Consider the following 21,958-nt stretch of genomic DNA (forward strand, 5'->3'; position numbering starts at 1 on the left):
TCTCTCAGGAGTAGGAGTCACAACATGGAGAACGTGGATCTGGACAACGAGGTATCCCACTCTGCACTGTCCCCCATCAAACACTCCCAGGACAGGTACAGTACGGGAGTTAGATACAGAGTAAACCTCCCTCTACACTGTCCCCATCAAACACTCCCAGGACAGGTACAGTACAGGGGGTTAGATACAGAGTAAAACTCCCTCTACACTGTCCCTATCAAATACTCCCAGGACAGGTACAGCACGGGGTTAGATACAGAGTAAAGCTCCCACTACACGAAAAAAAAATGGGGGTTAGAAAAAAAAAACGGGGTTAGATACAGAGTAAAGCTCCCTCTACACTGTCCCCATCAAACACTCCCAGGACAGGTGCAGCACGGGGGTTAGATACAGAGTAAAGCTCCCAAGAAAAGAAAGAAAAAAAAAAAAATAAAAAAAAAAAGAAAAAAGAAAAAAAAAAAAAAAAAAACTGGGATTGGCTGCTAAAAAAAAAAACGGGGGTTAGATACCAGAGTAAAGCTCCCTCTACACTGTCCCTCATCAAACACTCCCAGGACAGGTACAGTACGGGGTTAGATACAGAGTAAAGCTCCCTCTACACTGTCCCCCATCAAACACTCCCAGGACAGGTACAGTACGGGGGTTAGATACAGAGTAAAGCTCCCTCTACACTGTCCCTCATCAAACACTCCCAGGACAGGTACAGTACGGGGGTTAGATACAGAGTAAAGCTCCCTCTACACTGTCCCCCATCAAACACTCCCAGGACAGGTACAGTATGGGGGTTAGATACAGAGTAAAGCTCCCTCTACACTGTCCCTCATCAAACACTCCCAGGACAGGTACAGTACGGGGGTTAGATACAGAGTAAAGCTCCCTCTACACTGTCCCCCATCAAACACTCCCCAGGACAGGTACAGTACGGGGGTTAGATGCAGAGTAAAGCTCCCTCTACACTGTCCCCCATCAAACACTCTCAGGACAGGTACAGTACGGGGGTTAGATACAGAGTAAAGCTCCCTCTACACTGTCCCCATCAAACACTCCCAGGACAGGTACAGTACGGGGGTTAGATACAGAGTAAAGCTCCCTCTACACTGTCCCCCATCAAACACTCCCCAGGACAGGTACAGTACGGGGGTTAGACACAGAGTAAAGCTCCCTCTACACTGTCCCCCATCAAACACTCCCAGGACAGGTACAGTACGGGGGTTAGATACAGAGTAAAGCTCCCTCTACACTGTCCCCATCAAACACTCCCAGGACAGGTACAGTACGGGGGTTAGATACAGAGTAAAGCTCCCTCGACACTGTCCCATGCCCGGTCTCCATTGCAGATGATAGACGCTGGATGAACAGACCCGGCTTCGATCAGCTCTCTCGGTAAACCCGTGTATACAATATCCTTTGCTGTGGCTCGAGATGTTTGGTACGCCTGGGTCCTGTAACGGAAACTGCGGCCCAAGTGATGTGAGACCAGGTCTCCGAGACCCTGCATCACTGCCTTCGCACTTGGAGCAGTCCATCCTCAGCGAGTTGTTTGAATGTATACTGAGTGAGGGTTTGACTCAGTCAGGGCTCGTACTGGATGCTTCAACTCGCATACAACAGGTAGAAGGTGCAGTATCAGTGCAGACCTTGTCCACTGGTCCCCCCTGCCGTCTGTCTGCTGCAGCAACAAAATCGTTCGTCGAAACCTGTTTCTCAATCCTCACTCGGACCCTCCAGCCTACTCCATTTCACGGCCCATCTGTTTCTCACTGAGCTTCTACCTGCCTTGGTTCCCTCGCCCTAGCCATGGCGCAAACCTCTGATCAGTTCCAGCAACTCCGCCCCCCCCCCCCGCTCCACCCATCCCCTCTCCCATCCTGCCCCGCCTTACTCTGACTGAACTGGGCGCTGGGCTACAGCTGGGAAACCTGAATCCAACACGTGGCCCTCAGCGTGAGTCCCTGACGGAGAGACTCCCTCTTTAACAGGGGTCCTTGATGGTGAGACTCCCTGTTTAACAGGAGTCCCTGACGGAGAGACTCCCTCTTTAACGGGGGTCCCTTACGGAAAGACTCTCTCTTTAACAGGGGTCCCTGACAGTGAGACTCCCTGTTTAACAGGGGTCCCTGATGGAGAGACTCTCTCTTTAACAGGGGTCCCTGACAGTGAGACTCCCTCTTTAACGGGGGTCCCTGACGGTGAGACTCCCTCTTTAATGGGGGTCCCTGATGGTGAGACTCCCTCTTTAACAGGGGTCCCTGACGGTGAGACTCCCTCTTTAACGGGGGTCCCTGACGGTGAGACTCCCTCTTTAACGGGGGTCCCTGACGGTGAGACTCCCTCCTTAACGGGGGTCCCTGACGGTGAGACTCCCTCCTTAACGGGGGTCCCTGACGGTGAGACTCCCTCCTTAACGGGGGTCCCTGACGGTGAGACTCCCTCCTTAACGTGGGTCCCTGACGGTGAGACTCCCTCCTTAACGGGGGTCCCTGACGGTGAGACTCCCTCTTTAACAGGGGTCCTTGATGGTGAGACTCCCTGTTTAACAGGAGTCCCTGACGGAGAGACTCCCTCTTTAACGGGGGTCCCTTACGGAAAGACTCTCTCTTTAACAGGGGTCCCTGACAGTGAGACTCCCTGTTTAACAGGGGTCCCTGATGGAGAGACTCTCTCTTTAACAGGGGTCCCTGACAGTGAGACTCCCTCTTTAACGGGGGTCCCTGACGGTGAGACTCCCTCCTTAACGGGGGTCCCTGACGGTGAGACTCCCTCCTTAACGGGGGTCCCTGACGGTGAGACTCCCTCCTTAACGGGGGTCCCTGACGGTGAGACTCCCTCCTTAACGTGGGTCCCTGACGGTGAGACTCCCTCCTTAACGTGGGTCCCTGACGGTGAGACTCCCTCCTTAACAGGGGTCCCTGACGGTGAGACTCCCTCCTTAACGGGGGTCCCTGACGGTGAGACTCTCTCTTTAACAGGGGTCCCTGATGGTGAGACTCCCTCTTTAACGGGGGTCCCTGACGGTGAGACTCCCTCTTTAACAGGGGTCCCTGACGGTGAGACTCCCTCTATAACGGGGGTCCCTGACGGTGAGACTCCCTCCTTAACGGGGGTCCCTGACGGTGAAACTCCCTCCTTAACGTGGGTCCCTGACAGTGAAACTCCCTCTGCGGCACAGTGGTTAGCACCGCAGCCTCACAGCTCCAGCGACCCGGGTTCAATTCTGGGTACTGCCTGTGCGGAGTTTGCAAGTTCTCCCTGTGTCTGCGTGGGTTTCCTCCGGGTGCTCCGGTTTCCTCCCACAGCCAAAAGACTTGCAGTTGATCGGTAAATTGGCCATTATAAATTGCCCCTAGTATAGGTAGGTGGTAGGGAAATATAGGGACATGTGGGGATGTGGTAGGAATATGGGATTAGTATAAATGGGTGGTTAATGGTTGGCACAGACTCGGTGGGCCGAAGGGCCTGTTTCAGTGCTGTATCTCCAAATCTAAATCTTAACGGGGGTCCGTGACGGTGAGATTCTCTCTTGAACGGATGTGTAGAATGAGATGACAATATCGTGCTGGGGGTATTTCAGTTTAGTTTGTACATTGTGAAATGAAAGTTTAATATTGCCCGTGACTGTTGACTGCAGGAGATGGACAGTGACGAGGAGTGGGAGCAACTCATCGAGGCTACTGACCCTTCCGGCCTCCAGCTTAGTACCCCTCTGACCCTGCTGAGAGACCAGGCCTTTCAACAGCGTGTTCGTGCCAGGCTCGGAGACTCCAGCACCCAGGTACGTGGGGATTGGATACCCAGGGAAATCCACACATTGTAAATCAGGAGGCTGGAATCCCTGGACCTCGTACCACAGGGGACCGACCGAGGTGAGCTGGCACCTTGAATTCCCGTTTGCTAATCAGCTCCCCGTTCTCCTCCTCATTGCCGCAGGTATTGGAGGGGATGCTGGAGGGTGCCTCCCGCCTTCGGCCAGTGCTCAGGGTCATCGCAAACCTGTTGACCCACTCGCTGCGACTGGGAGCTCCTTCAGGCCTTTTGTCAGCGGCTGGACCTGCCTCAGTTCCTGCTGCAGCTCATCGGACAGATGCTGCACAGCGAGGGGACCAAACAGGTGAGACACTGTGACCGGCCGTCCCAATCTACTGTCCTCCAGCTCACTCCGTCTCCAACCCTCCTCTCCCCGTCTCGCCCCCTCCTCTCCCCGTCTCGCCCCCTCCTCTCCCCGTCTCGCCCCCTCCTCTCCCCGTCTCGCCCCCTCCTCTCCCCGTCTCGCCCCCTCCTCTCCCCGTCTCGCCCCCTCCTCTCCCCGTCTCGCCCCCTCCTCTCCCCGTCTCGCCCCCTCCTCTCCCCGTCTCGCCCCCTCCTCTCCCCGTCTCGCCCCCTCCTCTCCCCGTCTCGCCCCCTCCTCTCCCCGTCTCGCCCCCTCCTCTCCCCGTCGCGCCCCCTCCCCTCCTCTCCCCGTCGCGCCCCCTCCCCTCCCCTCCCCGTCGCGCCCCCTCCCCTCCCCTCCCCGTCGCGCCCCCTCCCCTCCCCTCCCCGTCGCGCCCCCTCCCCTCCCCGTCTCGCCCCCTCCCCTCCCCGTCTCGCCCCCTCCCCTCCCCGTCTCGCCCCCTCCCCTCCCCTCCCCGTCTCGCTCCCTCCCCTCCCCGTCGCGCCCCCTCCCCTCCCCGTCGCGCCCCCTCCCCTCCCCGTCGCGCCCCCTCCCCTCCCCTCCCCGTCTCGCCCCCTCCCCTCCCCTCCCCGTCTCGCCCCCTCCCCTCCCCTCCCCGTCTCGCCCCCTCCCCTCCCCTCCCCTCCCCGTCTCACCCCCTCCCCTCCCCACCCCGTCTCACCCCCTCCCCTCCCCGTCTCACCCCCTCCCCTCCCCACCCCGTCTCACCCCCTCCCCTCCCCGTCTCACCCCCTCCCCTCCCCTCCCCGTCTCACCCCCTCCCCTCCCCTCCCCGTCTCACCCCCTCCCCTCCCCTCCCCGTCTCACCCCCTCCCCTCCCCGTCTCTCCCCTCCCCGTCTCTCCCCTCCCCGTCTCACCCCTCCCCGTCTCTCCCCTCCCCGTCTCACCCCTCCCCGTCTCACCCCTCCCCGTCTCACCCCTCCCGTCTCACCCCTCCCCGTCTCACCCCTCCCCGTCTCACCCCTCCCCGTCTCACCCCTCCCCGTCTCACCCCTCCCCGTCTCACCCCTCCCCGTCTCACCCCCTCCCCGTCTCACCCCTCCCCGTCTCACCCCCTCCCCTCCCCTCCCCGTCTCACCCCCTCCCCTCCCCTCCCCGTCTCACCCCCTCCCCTCCCCTCCCCGTCTCACCCCCTCCCCTCCCCTCCCCGTCTCACCCCCTCCCCTCCCCTCCCTCCCCGTCTCACCCCCCTCCCTCCCCTCCCCTCCCCGTCTCACCCCCTCCCCTCCCCTCCCCTCCCCGTCTCACCCCCTCCCCTCCCCTCCCGTCTCACCCCCTCCCCTCCCCTCCCCGTCTCACCCCCTCCCCTCCCCTCCCCTCTCTGTCTCACTCGCCCCATCTCTTCCCCATCCATCGTATTCCTCTCACTTTCTGTGTCTATCTCTCTCTCACACCCATTCCCCCTCTCCCTCCGTCTCTCCCCGTCTTACTTTCTCTCTGTCTCTATCTCTCCATCCTCCCCACTCACCCGTCCCCCTGCCACACATCTCACCAACACCTTCTCCGTCTCTCATCTCAATCCCTGAAACCCCCTCTCTCTCTCCACGTTTCACTCTCATTTTGCTTTCTCCATCCTCCCCTCTCTCTCTCTCACTCCCTGTATCTCTCCTTCTCATTCTCCCTTTCACTCTTTCCTGCCGACTCCCCATCTCTCCCTCATTCACTGCTCCTCCGTACCACTCGCTGTCTCTCTCTCTCTCCACTCCCTCCCTCTCTTCTCCCTCTCTCCCTCCCCCTCTCTCCCACTCCTCCCTCTCTTCTCCCTCTCTCCCTCCCCCTCTCTCTCACTCCCTCCCCCTCTCTCTCACTCCCTCCCCCTCTCTCTCACTCCCTCCCCCTCTCTCTCTCTCACTCCCTCCCCCTCTCTCTCTCTCACTCCCTCCCCCTCTCTCTCTCTCACTCCCTCCCCCTCTCTCTCCCTCTCTCTCTCTGTCCCTCCCCCTCTCTCTCTCTCTCTCTCTCACTCCCTCCCCCTCTCTCTCTCTCACTCCCTCCCCCTCTCTCTCCCTCTCTCTCTCTGTCCCTCCCCCTCTCTCTCTCTCTCTCTCTCTGTCCCTCCCTCTCTCTCTCTGTCCCTCCCCCTCTCTCTCTCTCTCTCTCTCACTCCCTCCCTCTCTCTCTCTGTCCCTCCCCCTCTCTCTCTCTCTCTCTCTCTGTCCCTCCCTCTCTCTCTCTGTCCCTCCCCTCTCTCTCTCTCTCTCTCTCTGTCCCTCCCTCTCTCTCTCTGTCCCTCCCCCTCTCTCTCTCTCTCTCTCTCTGTCCCTCCCTCTCTCTCTCTGTCCCTCCCTCTCTCTCTCTCTCTCTCTTTCTGATGCTTGATGGCCGGCATAGATACGATGGGCCTGAGGGCCTGTTTCTCTGTTGTATAACTCTATGACTCTATATCCCCTTAATCATCATATGTAGCAAATCCAACAAGAGTGGGTGCAGTTTTAGACTGAGTTTTAGGAAATGAAGATGGGCAGGTGGAAGGAGTGGCAATGGGAGAGCATTTTGGTGGTAGGGATCATAATTCGGTCAGTTTTAACATAATTATGGAAAAGGATAGAGAACAGGAGTTAGAATTCTCAATTGGGGCAAGGCCAGTTTTACTAAACTGATTTAGTGAAAGTGGACTGGAAACAGCTACTTGAAGTTCAATCAGTGTCAGAGCAGTGGGAGGCATTCAAGGGGTTCAGAGTAAACATGTTCCCACAAAGAAAAAGGGTGAGGCAGCCAAGTCTAGAACCCCATGGATGTCAAGGAGCTTACAGGGTAAGATAAAGCAGAAAAGGAAAGCTTATGTCTGACGTCAAGACCTCAATTCTACAGAAAACTGAGAGGAGTATTAAAAGTGGAGGGGTGTAATCAAAAAGGAAATTAGGAAAGCAAAGAGAGGGCATGAAAAAATATTGGCAAGCAAAATAAAGGTGAACCCAAAGATGTTTTATCAATACATTAGGAGTAAGAGGATAACTAAGGAGAGGATAGGGCCCATAAAAGACCAAAAAGGTAACCTATGTGTAGGGGCGGAAAATGTTGGTATTGTTCTTAATGAATACTTTGCGTCTGTCTGCACAAATGAAGGGGATGATTCAAATGTTGTCGAGGAGAATACTGAGATTCAGACGACTAGGCTAGATGGGATTGAGGTTCACAAGGAGGAGGTGTTAGCAATTTTGGAAAGAGTGAAAATAGATAAGTCCCCTGGGCCAGATGGGATTTATCCTAGGATTCTCTGGGAAGCCAGGGAGGAGATTGCAGAGCCTTTGTCCTTGATTTTTATGTCGTCATTGTCAACAGGAATAGTGCCGGAAGATTGGAGGATAGCAAATGTTGTCCCCTTGTTCAAGAAGGGGAGTAGAGACAGCCCTGGTAATTATAGACCTGTGAGCCTTACTTCGGTTGTGGGTAAAATGTTGGAAAAGGCTATAAGAGACAGGATTTATAATCATCTTGAAAAGAATAAGTTCATTAGCGATAGTCAGCACGGTTTTGTGAAGGGTAGGTCGTGCCTCACAAACCTTATTGAGTTTTTTGAGAAGGTGACCAAACAGGTGGATGAGGGTAAAGCAGTGCATGTGGTGTATATGGATTTCAGTAAGGCGTTTGATAAGGTTCCCCACGGTAGGCTATTGCAGAAAATACGGAAGTATGGGGTTGAAGGTGATTTAGAGCTTTGGATCAGAAATTGGCTAGTTGAAAGAAGACAGAGGGTGGTGGTTGATGGCAAATGTTCATCCTGGAGTTTAGTTACTAGTGGTGTACCGCAAGGATCTGTTTTGGGGCCACTGCTGTTTGTCATTTTTATAAATGACCTGGATGAGGTGTAGAAGGGTGGGTTAGTAAATTTGCGGATGACACTAAGGTCGGTGGAGTTGTGGATAGTGCCGAAGGATGTTGTAGGGTTCAGAGAGACATAGATAGGCTGCAGAGCTGGGCTGAGAGATGGCAAATGGAGTTTAATGCGGAAAAGTGCGAGGTGATTCACTTTGGAAGGAGTAACAGGAATGCAGAGTACTGGGCTAATGGGAAGATTCTTGGTAGTGTAGATGAACAGAGAGATCTTGGTGTCCAGGTGCATAAATCCCTGAAGGTTGCTACCCAGGTTAATAGGGCTGTTAAGAAGGCATATGGTGTGTTAGCTTTTATTAGTAGGGGGATCGAGTTTCGGAGCCACGAGGTCATGCTGCAGCTGTACAAAACTCTGGTGAGACCGCACCTGGAGTATTGCGTGCAGTTCTGCTCACTGCATTATAGGAAGGATGTGGAAGCTATGGAAAGGGTGCAGAGGAGATTTACTAGGATGTTGCCTGGTATGGAGGGAAGGTCTTACGAGGAAAGGCTGAGGGACTTGAGGTTGTTTTCGTTGGAGAGAAGGAGGAGGAGAGGTGACTTAATAGAGACATATAAGATAATCAGAGGGTTAGATAGGGTGGATAGTGAGAGTCTTTTTCCTCGGATGGTGATGGCAAACACGAGGGGACATAGCTTTAAGTTGAGGGGTGATAGATATAGGACAGATGTCAGAGGTAGTTTCTTTACTCAGAGAGTAGTAGGGGCGTGGAACGCCCTGCCTGCAGCAGTAGTAGACTCGCCAACTTTAAGGGCATTTAAGTGGTCATTGGATAGACATATGGATGAAAATGGAATAGTGTAGGTCAGATGGTTTCACAGGTCGGCACAACATCGAGGGCCGAAGGGCCTGTACTGCGCTGTAATGTTCTAATTGTAATTCTAATAATTGTTCTGTCCCTCTCTCTCTCTCTGTCCCTCCCTCCCTGCCTCCCTCTCTCTCTCTGTCCCTCCGTGCCTCCCTCTCTCTCTCTGTCCCTCCCCCTCTCTCTCTGTCCCTCCCCCTCTCTCTCTCTGTCCCTCCCTCTCTCTCTCTGTCCCTCCCCTCTCTCTCTCTGTCCCTCCCTCTCTCTCTCTGTCCCTCCCCCTCTCTCTCTCTCTCTCTCTGTCCCTCCCTCTCTCTCTCTCTCTCTCTCTCTCTCTCTGTCCCTCCCTCTCTCTCTCTGTCCCTGCTTCCCTCTGTCCCTCCCCCTCTCTCTCTTTCTGTCCCTCCCTCTCTCTCTGTCCCTGCCTCTCTCTCTCTCTCTCTCTCCCTCCCTGCCTCACCCTGCATTTCCACCAGCCCTTGTTCTGTCCATCACACCCTCCTGTCGTTCCCCCCTTTGCTCAGTCCCCCCTCTCCCTTCCTCTCTCTTGATTCCCCCCTCCGTCACTGAGGACGCCCACTCCACGTCAGTTTTACTCTGTCCATCAGTGATTTCCCCCTCCCTCAGTGACCCTCTCTCTCTCTCTCTCTCTCTCTGCAGCAGCCGTGGTGTGGGACTGTCCTTTGCGACCTCGTGACAGTCCTGACTGCTTATTTCTCCGGCGATTTTGAGGCAGAGGCATCGGGAGCCGGCAGCAGGTAAGAGGGCGGAGGTTCAACAGTGAATCTCGCCCATCATTATCCCCAATAGGTGTTTCCTACTCCCTTCTCAATGTCGCTGTGGTATTCGGCCATGGCGGGAATCACAGGTCAGCCAAATCGTGTCCTCCACTGTCAGACAGGAACTGGAGACCCCACCACCTCCCGTGTCTCCCAACGCGCCCACATTTCTAAACTCAACCCCTCGTCGTCACAGGATGCTCCAGTCCCTGCCAGTCCCAAACCTTACCGCCTGATCTGGGGCTCAGTCCCACACCGGGTGGGACGGACTAACTCAACACTAGGCCGTGGTGGGACCCTGGCACTGTGCGCGCGCGCGCGTGTGTGTGTGTGTGTGTGTGTGTGTGTGTGTGTGTGTGTGTGTCTCTGTGTGTGTCTGCGGGACATCAGCAGTACCCCCTGACATTCCATACCCTGCCCACCTCAGGCTGATTCCCTACACTAATCCGCCCTCTGCATCATTTTAACAGCATCCAAGTGTTTGAACAGTCTGCAGCCCAGTTTCTCCAAGTCCTGGATCAACTACTGACCCTGAGCACAGACTTTGAGATGAGACTGAAGGAGCAAAGCATCAGGGTAAGGACAGAAAGCAATGGGATAGCCCCTGTCACAGTGCATTAGAGACACTGTCCTTTCCCCCTCTGAGACCGGGTGTCACAGTGTGTTAGATACACTGTCCTTTCCCCCTCTGAGACCGGGTGTCACAGTGTGTTAGATACACTGTCCTTTCCCCCTCTGGGACCGGGTGTCACAGTGCATTAGATACACTGTCCTTTCCCCCTCTGGGACCGGGTGTCACAGTGCGTTAGATACACTGTCCTTTCCCCCTCTGGGACCGGGTGTCACAGTGCGTTAGATACACTGTCCTTTCCCTCTCTGGGACTGGGTGTCACAGTGTGTTAGATACACTGTCCTTTCCCCCTCTGGGACCGGGTGTCACAGTGTGTTAGATACACTGTCCTCTCCCCCTCTGGGACCGGGTGTCACAGTGCGTTAGATACACTGTCCTTTCCCTCTCTGGGACTGGGTGTCACAGTGTGTTAGATACACTGTCCTTTCCCCCTCTGGGACCGGGTGTCACAGTGTGTTAGATACACTGTCCTCTCCCCCTCTGGGACCGAGTGTCACAGTGCGTTAGATACACTGTCCTTTCCCTCTCTGGGACTGGGTGTCACAGTGTGTTAGATACACTGTCCTTTCCCCCTCTGGGACCGGGTGTCACAGTGTGTTAGATACACTGTCCTTTCCCCCTCTGGGACCGGGTGTCACAGTGTGTTAGATACACTGTCCTTTCCCCCTCTGGGACCGGGTGTCACAGTGTGTTAGATACACTGTCCTCTCCCCCTCTGGGACCGAGTGTCACAGTGCATTAGAGACACTGTCCTTTCCCCCTCTGAGACCGGGTGTCACAGTGTGTTAGATACACTGTCCTCTCCCCCTCTGGGACCGGGTGTCACAGTGCGTTAGATACACTGTCCTTTCCCTCTCTGGGACTGGGTGTCACAGTGTGTTAGATACACTGTCCTTTCCCCCTCTGGGACCGGGTGTCACAGTGTGTTAGATACACTGTCCTTTCCCCCTCTGGGACCGGGTGTCACAGTGCGTTAGATACACTGTCCTTTCCCCCTCTGGGACCGGGTGTCACAGTGTGTTAGATACACTGTCCTTTCCCCCTCTGAGACCGGGTGTCACAGTGTGTTAGATACACTGTCCTTTCCCCCTCTGGGACCGGGTGTCACAGTGCGTTAGATACACTGTCCTTTCCTCCTCTGGGACCGGGTGTCACAGTGCGTTAGATACACTGTCCTTTCCCCTCTCTGGGACCGGGTGTCACAGTGTGTTAGATACACTGTCCTTTCCTCCTCTGGGACCGGGTGTCACAGTGCGTTAGATACACTGTCCTTTCCCCCTCTGGGACCGGGTGTCACAGTGTGTTAGATACACTGTCCTTTCCTCCTCTGGGACCGGGTGTCACAGTGCGTTAGATACACTGTCCTTTCCCCCTCTGGGACCGGGTGTCACAGTGCGTTAGAAACATTGTCCTTTCCCCCTCTGGGACCGGGTGTCACTGTGCGTTAGAGACACTGTCCTATCCCCCTCTGGGACCGGGTGTCACAGTGCGTTAGATACACTGTCCTTTCCCCCTCTGGGACCGGGTGTCACAGTGCGTTAGATACACTGTCCTTTCCCCCCCCTGGGACTGGGTGTCACAGTGCATTAGATACACTGTCCTTTCCCCCTCTGGGACCGGGTGTCACAGTGCATTAGATACACTGTCCTTTCCCCCTCTGGGACCGGGTGTCACAGTGTGTTAGATACACTGTCCCTTTCCCCCTTTGGGAACGGGTGTCACAGTGCGTTAGATACACTGTCCTTTCCCCCTCTGGGACCGGGTGTCACAGTGCATTAGATACACTGTCCTTTCCCCCTCTGAGACCGGGTGTCACAGTGTGTTAGATACACTGTCCTTTCCCCCTCTGGGACCGGGTGTCACAGTGCGTTAGATACACTGTCCTTTCCCCCTCTGAGACCGGGTGTCACAGTGTGTTAGATACACTGTCCTTTCCCCCTCTGAGACCGGGTGTCACAGTGTGTTAGATACACTGTCCTTTCCCCCTCTGGGACCGGGTGTCACAGTGTGTTAGATACACTGTCCTCTCCCCCTCTGGGACCGGGTGTCACAGTGCGTTAGATACACTGTCCTTTCCCTCTCTGGGACTGGGTGTCACAGTGTGTTAGATACACTGTCCTTTCCCCCTCTGGGACCGGGTGTCACAGTGTGTTAGATACACTGTCCTCTCCCCCTCTGGGACCGGGTGTCACAGTGCGTTAGATACACTGTCCTTTCCCTCTCTGGGACTGGGTGTCACAGTGTGTTAGATACACTGTCCTTTCCCCCTCTGGGACCGGGTGTCACAGTGTGTTAGATACACTGTCCTCTCCCCCTCTGGGACCGAGTGTCACAGTGCATTAGAGACACTGTCCTTTCCCCCTCTGAGACCGGGTGTCACAGTGTGTTAGATACACTGTCCTCTCCCCCTCTGGGACCGGGTGTCACAGTGCGTTAGATACACTGTCCTTTCCCTCTCTGGGACTGGGTGTCACAGTGTGTTAGATACACTGTCCTTTCCCCCTCTGGGACCGGGTGTCACAGTGTGTTAGATACACTGTCCTTTCCCCCTCTGGGACCGGGTGTCACAGTGCGTTAGATACACTGTCCTTTCCCCCTCTGGGACCGGGTGTCACAGTGTGTTAGATACACTGTCCTTTCCCCCTCTGAGACCGGGTGTCACAGTGTGTTAGATACACTGTCCTTTCCCCCTCTGGGACCGGGTGTCACAGTGCGTTAGATACACTGTCCTTTCCTCCTCTGGGACCGGGTGTCACAGTGCGTTAGATACACTGTCCTTTCCCCTCTCTGGGACCGGGTGTCACAGTGTGTTAGATACACTGTCCTTTCCTCCTCTGGGACCGGGTGTCACAGTGCGTTAGATACACTGTCCTTTCCCCCTCTGGGACCGGGTGTCACAGTGTGTTAGATACACTGTCCTTTCCTCCTCTGGGACCGGGTGTCACAGTGCGTTAGATACACTGTCCTTTCCCCCTCTGGGACCGGGTGTCACAGTGCGTTAGAAACATTGTCCTTTCCCCCTCTGGGACCGGGTGTCACTGTGCGTTAGAGACACTGTCCTATCCCCCTCTGGGACCGGGTGTCACAGTGCGTTAGATACACTGTCCTTTCCCCCTCTGGGACCGGGTGTCACAGTGCGTTAGATACACTGTCCTTTCCCCCCCCTGGGACTGGGTGTCACAGTGCATTAGATACACTGTCCTTTCCCCCTCTGGGACCGGGTGTCACAGTGCATTAGATACACTGTCCTTTCCCCCTCTGGGACCGGGTGTCACAGTGTGTTAGATACACTGTCCCTTTCCCCCTTTGGGAACGGGTGTCACAGTGCGTTAGATACACTGTCCTTTCCCCCTCTGGGACCGGGTGTCACAGTGCATTAGATACACTGTCCTTTCCCCCTCTGGGACCGGGTATCACAGTGCGTTAGATACACTGTCCTTTCTCCCTCTGGGACCGGGTGTCACAGTGTGTTGGATACACTGTCCTTTCCCCCTCTGGGACCGGGTGTCACAGTGTGTTAGATACACTGTCCTTTCCCCCTCTGGGACCGGGTGTCACAGTGCGTTAGATACACTGTCCTTTCCCCCTCTGGGACCGGGTGTCACAGCGCGTTAGATACACTGTCCTTTCTCCCTCTGGGACCGGGTGTCACAGTGTGTTGGATACACTGTCCTTTCCCCCTCTGGGACCGGGTGTCACAGTGTGTTAGATACACTGTCCTTTCCCCCTCTGGGACCGGGTGTCACAGTGTGTTGGATACACTGTCCTTTCCCGCTCTGGGACCGGGTGTCACAGTGCGTTAGATACATTGTCCTTTCCCCCTCTGGGACCGGGTGTCACTGTGCGTTAGAGACACTGTCCTATCCCCCTCTGGGACCGGGTGTCACAGTGCGTTAGATACACTGTCCTTTCCCCCTCTGGGACCGGGTGTCACAGTGCGTTAGATACACTGTCCTTTCCCCCCCCTGGGACTGGGTGTCACAGTGCATTAGATACATTGTCCTTTCCCCCTCTGGGACCGGGTGTCACAGTGCATTAGATACACTGTCCTTTCCCCCTCTGGGACCGGGTGTCACAGTGTGTTAGATACACTGTCCCTTTCCCCCTTTGGGAACGGGTGTCACAGTGCGTTAGATACACTGTCCTTTCCCCCTCTGGGACCGGGTATCACAGTGCGTTAGATACACTGTCCTTTCCCCCTCTGGGACCAGGTGTCACAGTGCATTAGATACACTGTCCTTTCCCCCTCTGGGACCGGGTGTCACAGTGCGTTAGATACACTGTCCTTTCCCCCTCTGGGACCGGGTGTCACAGTGTGTTGGATACACTGTCCTTTCCCGCTCTGGGACCGGGTGTCACAGTGCGTTAGATACACTGTCCTTTCCCCCTCTGGGACCGTGTGTCACAGTGCGTTAGATACACTGTCCTTTCTCCCTCTGGGACCGGGTGTCACAGTGTGTTGGATACACTGTCCTTTCCCCCTCTGGGACCGGGTGTCACAGTGTGTTAGATACACTGTCCTTTCCCCCTCTGGGACCGGGTGTCACAGTGTGTTGGATACACTGTCCTTTCCCGCTCTGGGACCGGGTGTCACAGTGCGTTAGATACACTGTCCTTTCCCCCTCTGGGACCGGGTGTCACAGTGCGTTAGATACACTGTCCTTTCTCCCTCTGGGACCGGGTGTCACAGTGTGTTGGATGCACTGTCCTTTACCCCTCTGGGACCGGGTGTCACAGTGTGTTAGATACACTGTCCTTTCCCCCTCTGGGACCGGGTGTCACAGTGCGTTGGATACACTGTCCTTTCCCCCTCTGGGACCGGGTGTCACAGTGTGTTGGATACACTGTCCTTTCCCCCTCTGGGACCGGGTGTCACAGTGTGTTGGATACACTGTCCTTTCCCCCTCTGGGACCGGGTGTCACAGTGCGTTAGATACACTGTCCTTTCTCCCTCTGGGACCGGGTGTCACAGTGTGTTGGATGCACTGTCCTTTACCCCTCTGGGACCGGGTGTCACAGTGTGTTAGATACACTGTCCTTTCCCCCTCTGGGACCGGGTGTCACAGTGCGTTGGATACACTGTCCTTTCCCCCTCTGGGACTGAAGTGATCGATGGCGACGGTGTAGAGGGAGCTTTACTCTGTATCTAACCCCCGTACTGTACCTGTCCTGTGGAGTGTTTGATGGGGGACACTGTAGAGGGAGCTTTACTCTGTATCTAACCCCCTCGTACTGTACCTGTCCTGGGAGTGTTTGATGGGGACAGTGTAGAGGGAGCTTTACTCTGTATCTAACCCCCCCGTACTGTACCTGTCCTGGGAGTGTTTGATGGGGACAGTGTAGAGGGAGCTTTACTCTGTATCTAACCCCCCCGTACTGTACCTGTCCTGGGAGTGTTTGATGGGGACAGTGTAGAGGGAGCTTTACTCTGTATCTAACCCCCGTACTGTACCTGTCCTGGGGAGTGTTTGATGGGGACAGTGTAGAGGGAGCTTTACTCTGTATCTAACCCCCGTACTGTACCTGTCCTGGGAGTGTTTGATGGGGACAGTGTAGAGGGAGATTTACTCTGTATCTAACCCCCCGTACTGTACCTGTCCTGGGAGTGTTTGATGGGGACAGTGTAGAGGAAGCTTTACTCTGTATCTAACCCCCGTACTGTACCTGTCCTGGGAGTGTTTGATGGGGACAGTGTAGAGGGAGCTTTACTCTGTATCTAACCCCCCCGTACTGTACCTGTCCTGGGAGTGTTTGATGGGGACAGTGTAGAGGGAGCTTTACTCTGTATCTAACCCCCCCGTACTGTACCTGTCCTGGGAGTGTTTGATGGGGACAGTGTAGAGGGAGCTTTACTCTGTATCTAACCCCCGTACTGTACCTGTCCTGGGGAGTGTTTGATGGGGACAGTGTAGAGGGAGCTTTACTCTGTATCTAACCCCCGTACTGTACCTGTCCTGGGAGTGTTTGATGGGGACAGTGTAGCGGGAGATTTACTCTGTATCTAACCCCCCGTACTGTACCTGTCCTGGGAGTGTTTGATGGGGACAGTGTAGCGGGAGATTTACTCTGTATCTAACCCCCCGTACTGTACCTGTCCTGGGAGTGTTTGATGGGGGACAGTGTAGAGGGAGCTTTACTCTGTATCTAACCCCCCCGTACTGTACCTGTCCTGGGGAGTGTTTGATGGGGGACAGTGTAGAGAGAGCTTTACTCTGTATCTAAACCCCGTACTGTACCTGTCCTGGGAGTGTTTGATGGGGACAGTGTAGAGGGAGCTTTACTCTGTATCTAACCCCCCGTTTTTTTTTGTTTTTTTTTTGCTGTACCTGTCCTGGGAGTGTTTGATGGGGGACAGTGTAGAGAGAGCTTTACTCTGTATCTAAACCCCGTACTGTACCTGTCCTGGGAGTGTTTGATGGGGGACAGTGTGGAGGGAGCTTTACTCTGTATCTAACCCCGTTTTTTTTTTTTTTTTTTTTGTCGAAGGGGCCTTTATTCCTCAGGCCCCCTCTATATACATATTTACAGTTTTAAAATAACTTTATTAAAACCAGATAAATAAACAAAAAACTCAAATTAAAATGCCATTCTCGGCGTCGACGATGCACTCCAGTCCCTGCGGTGCCCACTGGTTGCGGAAGGCCTCAAGCGTACCGGCGGACACCGCATGCTCCTTTTCCAGGGACACCCGGGCGCGAACGTAACCGCGGAAGAGGGGCAGGCAATCGGGGAGGACGGAACCCCCGACGGCCCGCAACCTGGACCTGTGAATTGCCACCTTGGCCAGGCCCAGGAGCAGACCGACGAGGAGATCCTCCTCCCGGCCCGAGCCCCTCCGCACCGGGTGCCCAAAGATCAGGAGCGTGGGACTGAAGTGCAGCCAGAATTTGAGGAGCAGCCCCTTCAGATACTCAAATAGGGGCTGCAACCTCGCACACTCCGTATAAATGTGGAACACGGACTCGTCCAGGCTGCAGAAAGTACAGGTGGCCTGGGAGTCCGTGAACCTACTTAAAAGCCTATTGCACGGGACTGCTCTGTGCAGCACCCTCCACCCCAGGTCCCCGATGTAAAGGGGGAAGACTCCCGCGTAGAGAGACCTCCATCGGGGTTTCCCCTCGCCGCCAGATGGCAACGCGGACCGCCAGGGCGTGTCCGGCCGGCTGACGAGGGCGAGGAAGTGGAGAGTGTGCAGGAGCAGCCCGTACAGGAAACCCCTCCGCGCCGATTGGAATGGCACGGAGGGCATTTCCGAGAGGCGGCTCGGGTTGTGCGGGACCGGCTCCCGAGGAGGGTTTCGGGGCCTGGGTCCGATGAGCAGTTCCGGCCGAGCAGGGGTCAGCTCGGCCGGGATCGCTCCGCACTCCCGAGCCCCCTCGCCACCCGCAGTGAGGGGCGTCCCGGGGGTTTCGGCTACTCCTCCGCCCGCCGGACCGTCCCCGGAGTCGGCCGCCCGGACAGCCGAGGCGCTCTCCTCTGCCGGCGGGGGAGCGCCCTGACTGGAGGCGACCGTGTTCCAGACTCGGAAAAGATCCCGGTAAAAGACAGGCAACTCCCTCAGAGAGGCGCGGCTAACGGACTCCACCGGGAGCTGCGTGTCGTCTTGAAGGCAGTGACACTGGCGGAAAAAATACGTCGCCAGCGCACACCATCTGGGAGGACGCTCGACGTACAGGTATCTCTGCAGGGTCCGAAGGCGGAGAGTCGCAGCCTGGGTGCGGACGCACACCAGCGACTGACCGCCCTCCTTGATCGGGAGACTCAGGACCGCGGCAGAGACCCAGTGTTTCCTCTTGCCCCAGAAGAAATCGACGAGTTTCTTCTGGATCTTGGTGGCAAATACAGGGGGCGGGGCCAAAGTGACCAACCGGTACCACAGCATGGAGGCCACCAGTTGGTTTATGACCAACGCTCGGCCCCTGTAGGAAAGCACTCGGAGCAGTCCTGTCCAGCGCCCCAGCCGAGCGGTGACTTTCGCCTCCAACTCCTGCCAGTTTGCCGGCCAGGCTTCCTCAGCGGGGCTAAGGTGGACTCCCAGATAGAGGAGGTGCGTGGTGCTCCACGCAAAAGGTGTCATCTCCTCCGGCAGGGAGTCCACCCGCCACTGACCAACCAGGAGTCCGGAACATTTCTCCCAATTGATCCTCGCGGAGGACGCGGCAGAAAAGGTCTGCTGGCAGTCGCGCATCCTCCGCAAGTCAACGGGATCTGTGATTGCGAGGAGCACGTCGTCGGCGTAAGCCGAGAGGACGATCCGCATGGCCGGCTCGCGCAGAGCCAATCCCGTCAACCTCCTGCGAAGCAGGCACAGGAAGGGCTCCACGCAGATGGTATACAATTGGCCGGACATGGGGCACCCCTGACGCACTCCTCTCCCAAATCGAAGGGGCGCCGTCAAGGACCCGTTAACTTTGACTAGACACTCTGCGGCGGCGTATAAAAGTCGGACCCGGGCCACGAAATGCGGCCCGAGTCCGAAAGCGCGCAGAGTCCCGAAAAGGTAATCGTGATCCACCCTGTCGAACGCCTTCTCCTGATCAAGGGAGAGAAAGGCGACCGACTGACCAGTCCTCTGGGAAAGATGGATCAGGTCCCGGACCAGGTGGATGTTGTCCTGGATGGACCGGCCCGGGACCGTGTAGGACTGGTCGGGGTGGATCATGTGGGCCAGCACGGAGCCCAGGCGGGTAGACATAGCCCGGGCAAAGATCTTATAATCCGTGCTGAGGAGGGAGACCGGACGCCAGTTTTTAAGCAGGCGGAGATCGCCCCTCTTCGGCAGCAGGACGATGACCGCCCTGCGCCACGAGAGGGGCATCTCCCCGGTCGCCAGGCTTTCCCCCAGGACCCACGCGTAATCGTCCCCCAGGACGTCCCAGAACGCCCTGAGGAACTCCACGGTCAACCCATCCAGCCCTGGGGATTTGCCCCTCGAGAGCTGGTGGAGGGCGCCAGTCAGCTCCGCCAACGTGAGCGGAGCCTCCAATCCTTCGACGCCCTCCGGGCTGACCTGCGGCAGGTCCTCCCACAAAACTCTGCGCGCATCCTCGCTGGACGGATCCGGAGAGAACAACGCACTGTAATACGTCCGGACCAGGAGGCCCATTCCCTCCGGATCCGTGATGGAGGATCCGTCGTCGGCCAGCAGCTCGACGAGCTGCTTACGGACCCCCCGCCATTTTTCCAGCGAGTAGAAGAAGGGTGAGGCGCGGTCCAAATCTTCCAGGATCTGGATCCGCGACCTCACGTACGCGCCTCGGGACCCTATGAGCTGCAGGTTCCTCAGCGCGCCCTTCTTCTCTTTGTACGCCTGCCACAGGGCCGGGTCCGCGACGGCATGACCGAGGCGGGATTCCAAGTCGAGCACCTCCCTCTCAAGGCACCCGACCTCGGCTTCCCGCCTCTTGGTCGACCCCTTCGCGTACTCCTGACAGAAGACGCGGATGTGAGTCTTGCCCACATCCCACCATAGCCTCAAGGAGGGGAAGCCCCCCTGCTTCCTTCTCCAGTCGGCCCAGAATCGACAGAACGAGTCCCGAAATCGCACGTCCTCCAGCAGCCGGTTGTTAAAGTGCCAGTACGCGGACCCCGCCCGCGTGCGGAGCGGAGTGAACTCCGCCCACACCAGGCGGTGGTCCGAGCACGGCACCAGCCGCATGGAGGCCGCCGAGACACGGGAGACGTACGCCTGCGAAATGTAGAGGCGGTCGATTCGCGACCCCCCTCCTCCAGACCTCCACGTGAAGGCGCTGGAGTCGGGATGGAGATTCCGCCAGACGTCCACCAAGTTAAGGGAGCTGATCAGTCCCCTCAACTTCTCCACCGACGCTTGGCCGCGCTGGGGACCGGAGCGATCCCCCACCTCGAGGGTGCAGTTAAAATCCCCCCCGAGGATGATGCACTCGCCGCTATCGATGGAGCTCAAGAGAGCGGACACTTCTTCAAAGAAGCGCGCTTGCAAAGCGCCGGGCCTGGGCGCGTACACGTTCACAAAGTGGAGCGGCACGCTACCCAGGCGAACGGCGAGGTGGAGCAAGCGGCCCGGCACTAGCTCCTTGACCCCCAAGATCTCCGGCTGAAAAGTCGGGGCCAACAAGATAGCCACCCCACTAGAAATAGGGGTGAGGTGACTCATGTAGACCCCACCCTGCCACTCCAGGAGCCAGGTGGCTTCGTCTCCCGGAACGGTGTGGGTTTCCTGCAGAAAGCTCACCGCGTATCTCCCTTCCCTAAGGACTGAGAGATTGTGAAATCTGCGGTGAGCCCCTCTGCTGCCGTTGATGTTGAGGCTGGCTATGGTTATCTTCATGTCAAAGGTACGTAAAACCCGTCACCAACAGCTCACTGTGAGGAGGGAGTGGAAGTGCACCTGGCCCTCCACTCCCCCAGCAACCCATTGAGGAACACATTAAAACGGCGCCTCTCAACCAGTTTCACGTCCGCGCGCTTGCCCGCTATCTTAAGGGCGGCACGGACGGACTGGATGATCAGCGCCAGATTCGACCAACGGTCGAGGGCCAGCTGAACTTTATTGCGGCAACCTCTGCAAGCCGCGAGGAAATCCCGGAGTTCCGCCGTGGGGATGAGAGGAGATTCGGTGGGAGGCACGAGGGACTCCACCACCTCACTGGCGATGGAATCAAGATCATCCTCCGTGCCCCGCACCGAATCCCCATCCTCCTCCGGGTCGTCACCGCCAGCGGCCGACACATCCACCACACACTGTGGGGCGGACGTCCCGGCCGCGCCAGCTGGTCCCGCCTCCGTCACGATCCCACCCCCAGGATCGATGGCGGAGGAGTCCTCTCTGGGTTCTATTGTGAAACTGGAGCCTGTGGGCGCCAGCGGTTCAGGACCCCCCTCCACCTCCATCCCCAAGCCAATGACTGGTCCAGGGGAGACAGAAGTTCCGGACTCCGGGAAACCAGCCGGAGCCGAGACTGGAGGCGGCGAGAGGAGGCCATCTCCCGCTCCGCCAGCACCCACAGGCCCAGCAGATGGGGCAGCATTCTCAGTTATAACTGGGTCGGGTGTCTCCTGGTTGGTGGTGGACTCCGGCTGGGAGGCCCGACCCTCTGGGGCCTTGCCCTCCCCTTCATTCAGGACACCCGACCCAGTAGCAGTGGCGGAATGGGCGGTTTCCCCAGGCTCCCCCACCACAAGCAGGGCCCCACTTACTCCTTTAGGAGGGGCCTCACGTACCGGGGCCATCCCCTCCCCTCCATCCTGAGGAATAGGGAGCACCTGCCCGGACTTTGCAGCCTTGGTGGTGGCGGTAGGGGGCACCTGAGGACCAGAAACAGGAGGCAGCTCCCCTCCAACAGATGGGCCCTGCACCTCAGGGCCCTGTGTTATTTCTGTGGAGGGGTGCCTTCTCCTCTTTTTCGCACTTGGGCGCGGAGGCTCAGAGACCTCCATGTCATCAGAGGCCTCCGCTTCCGCACCCTTTTTTCCTTTTTTAGTCACCCTGGGCCTGAGCCCAGCCCTGGGACAGGTGGATTCCATGGGAATGGGCTTTGGGCTGAGCTCAGGCTCGGGTTGAGTCAAAGTGTCCAGGGGACGCGCCTCACGATGTTTCTTTTTTCCCCGCGTCTTCCTTCCGCTCGGACGGACGCTCCCCTCCCCGCCAGAGGCTGTGAAAACCACAGCCTCCGGAACCGACTGAGCGGTGTCTGTTGGATGTGCGGGGGGAGTGGGAGGAGGTGCTGTGGAACCACTCTGGGCCGCCGAGGTGGAGCT

General features: G+C 57.0%; 1 protein-coding gene across 3 annotated transcripts in view; it reads left to right on the forward strand.

Moving 5' to 3' along the window:
* Window position 1: 1 nt before the first annotated feature.
* LOC137364888 (serine/threonine-protein kinase 36-like) overlaps window positions 2-21,958 on the forward strand; it is a 39,442-nt gene continuing 17,485 nt past the window's right edge. For 2 of the 3 annotated variants that reach the window (XM_068027786.1, XM_068027788.1), the window contains exons 1-5: window positions 2-51; window positions 3,629-3,772; window positions 3,928-4,108; window positions 9,470-9,567; window positions 10,059-10,164. In XM_068027786.1, coding sequence (XP_067883887.1) covers window positions 4,082-4,108; window positions 9,470-9,567; window positions 10,059-10,164 — 231 coding nt within the window. In that variant the 5' untranslated portion in view covers window positions 2-51; window positions 3,629-3,772; window positions 3,928-4,081. The remainder of the gene's footprint in view (window positions 52-3,628; window positions 3,773-3,927; window positions 4,109-9,469; window positions 9,568-10,058; window positions 10,165-21,958) is intronic. The other variant, XM_068027787.1, reaches the window with a different exon arrangement.

Source organism: Heterodontus francisci, unplaced genomic scaffold (assembly GCF_036365525.1).
Source record: "Heterodontus francisci isolate sHetFra1 unplaced genomic scaffold, sHetFra1.hap1 HAP1_SCAFFOLD_1982, whole genome shotgun sequence".
NCBI lineage: Eukaryota > Metazoa > Chordata > Chondrichthyes > Heterodontiformes > Heterodontidae > Heterodontus > Heterodontus francisci.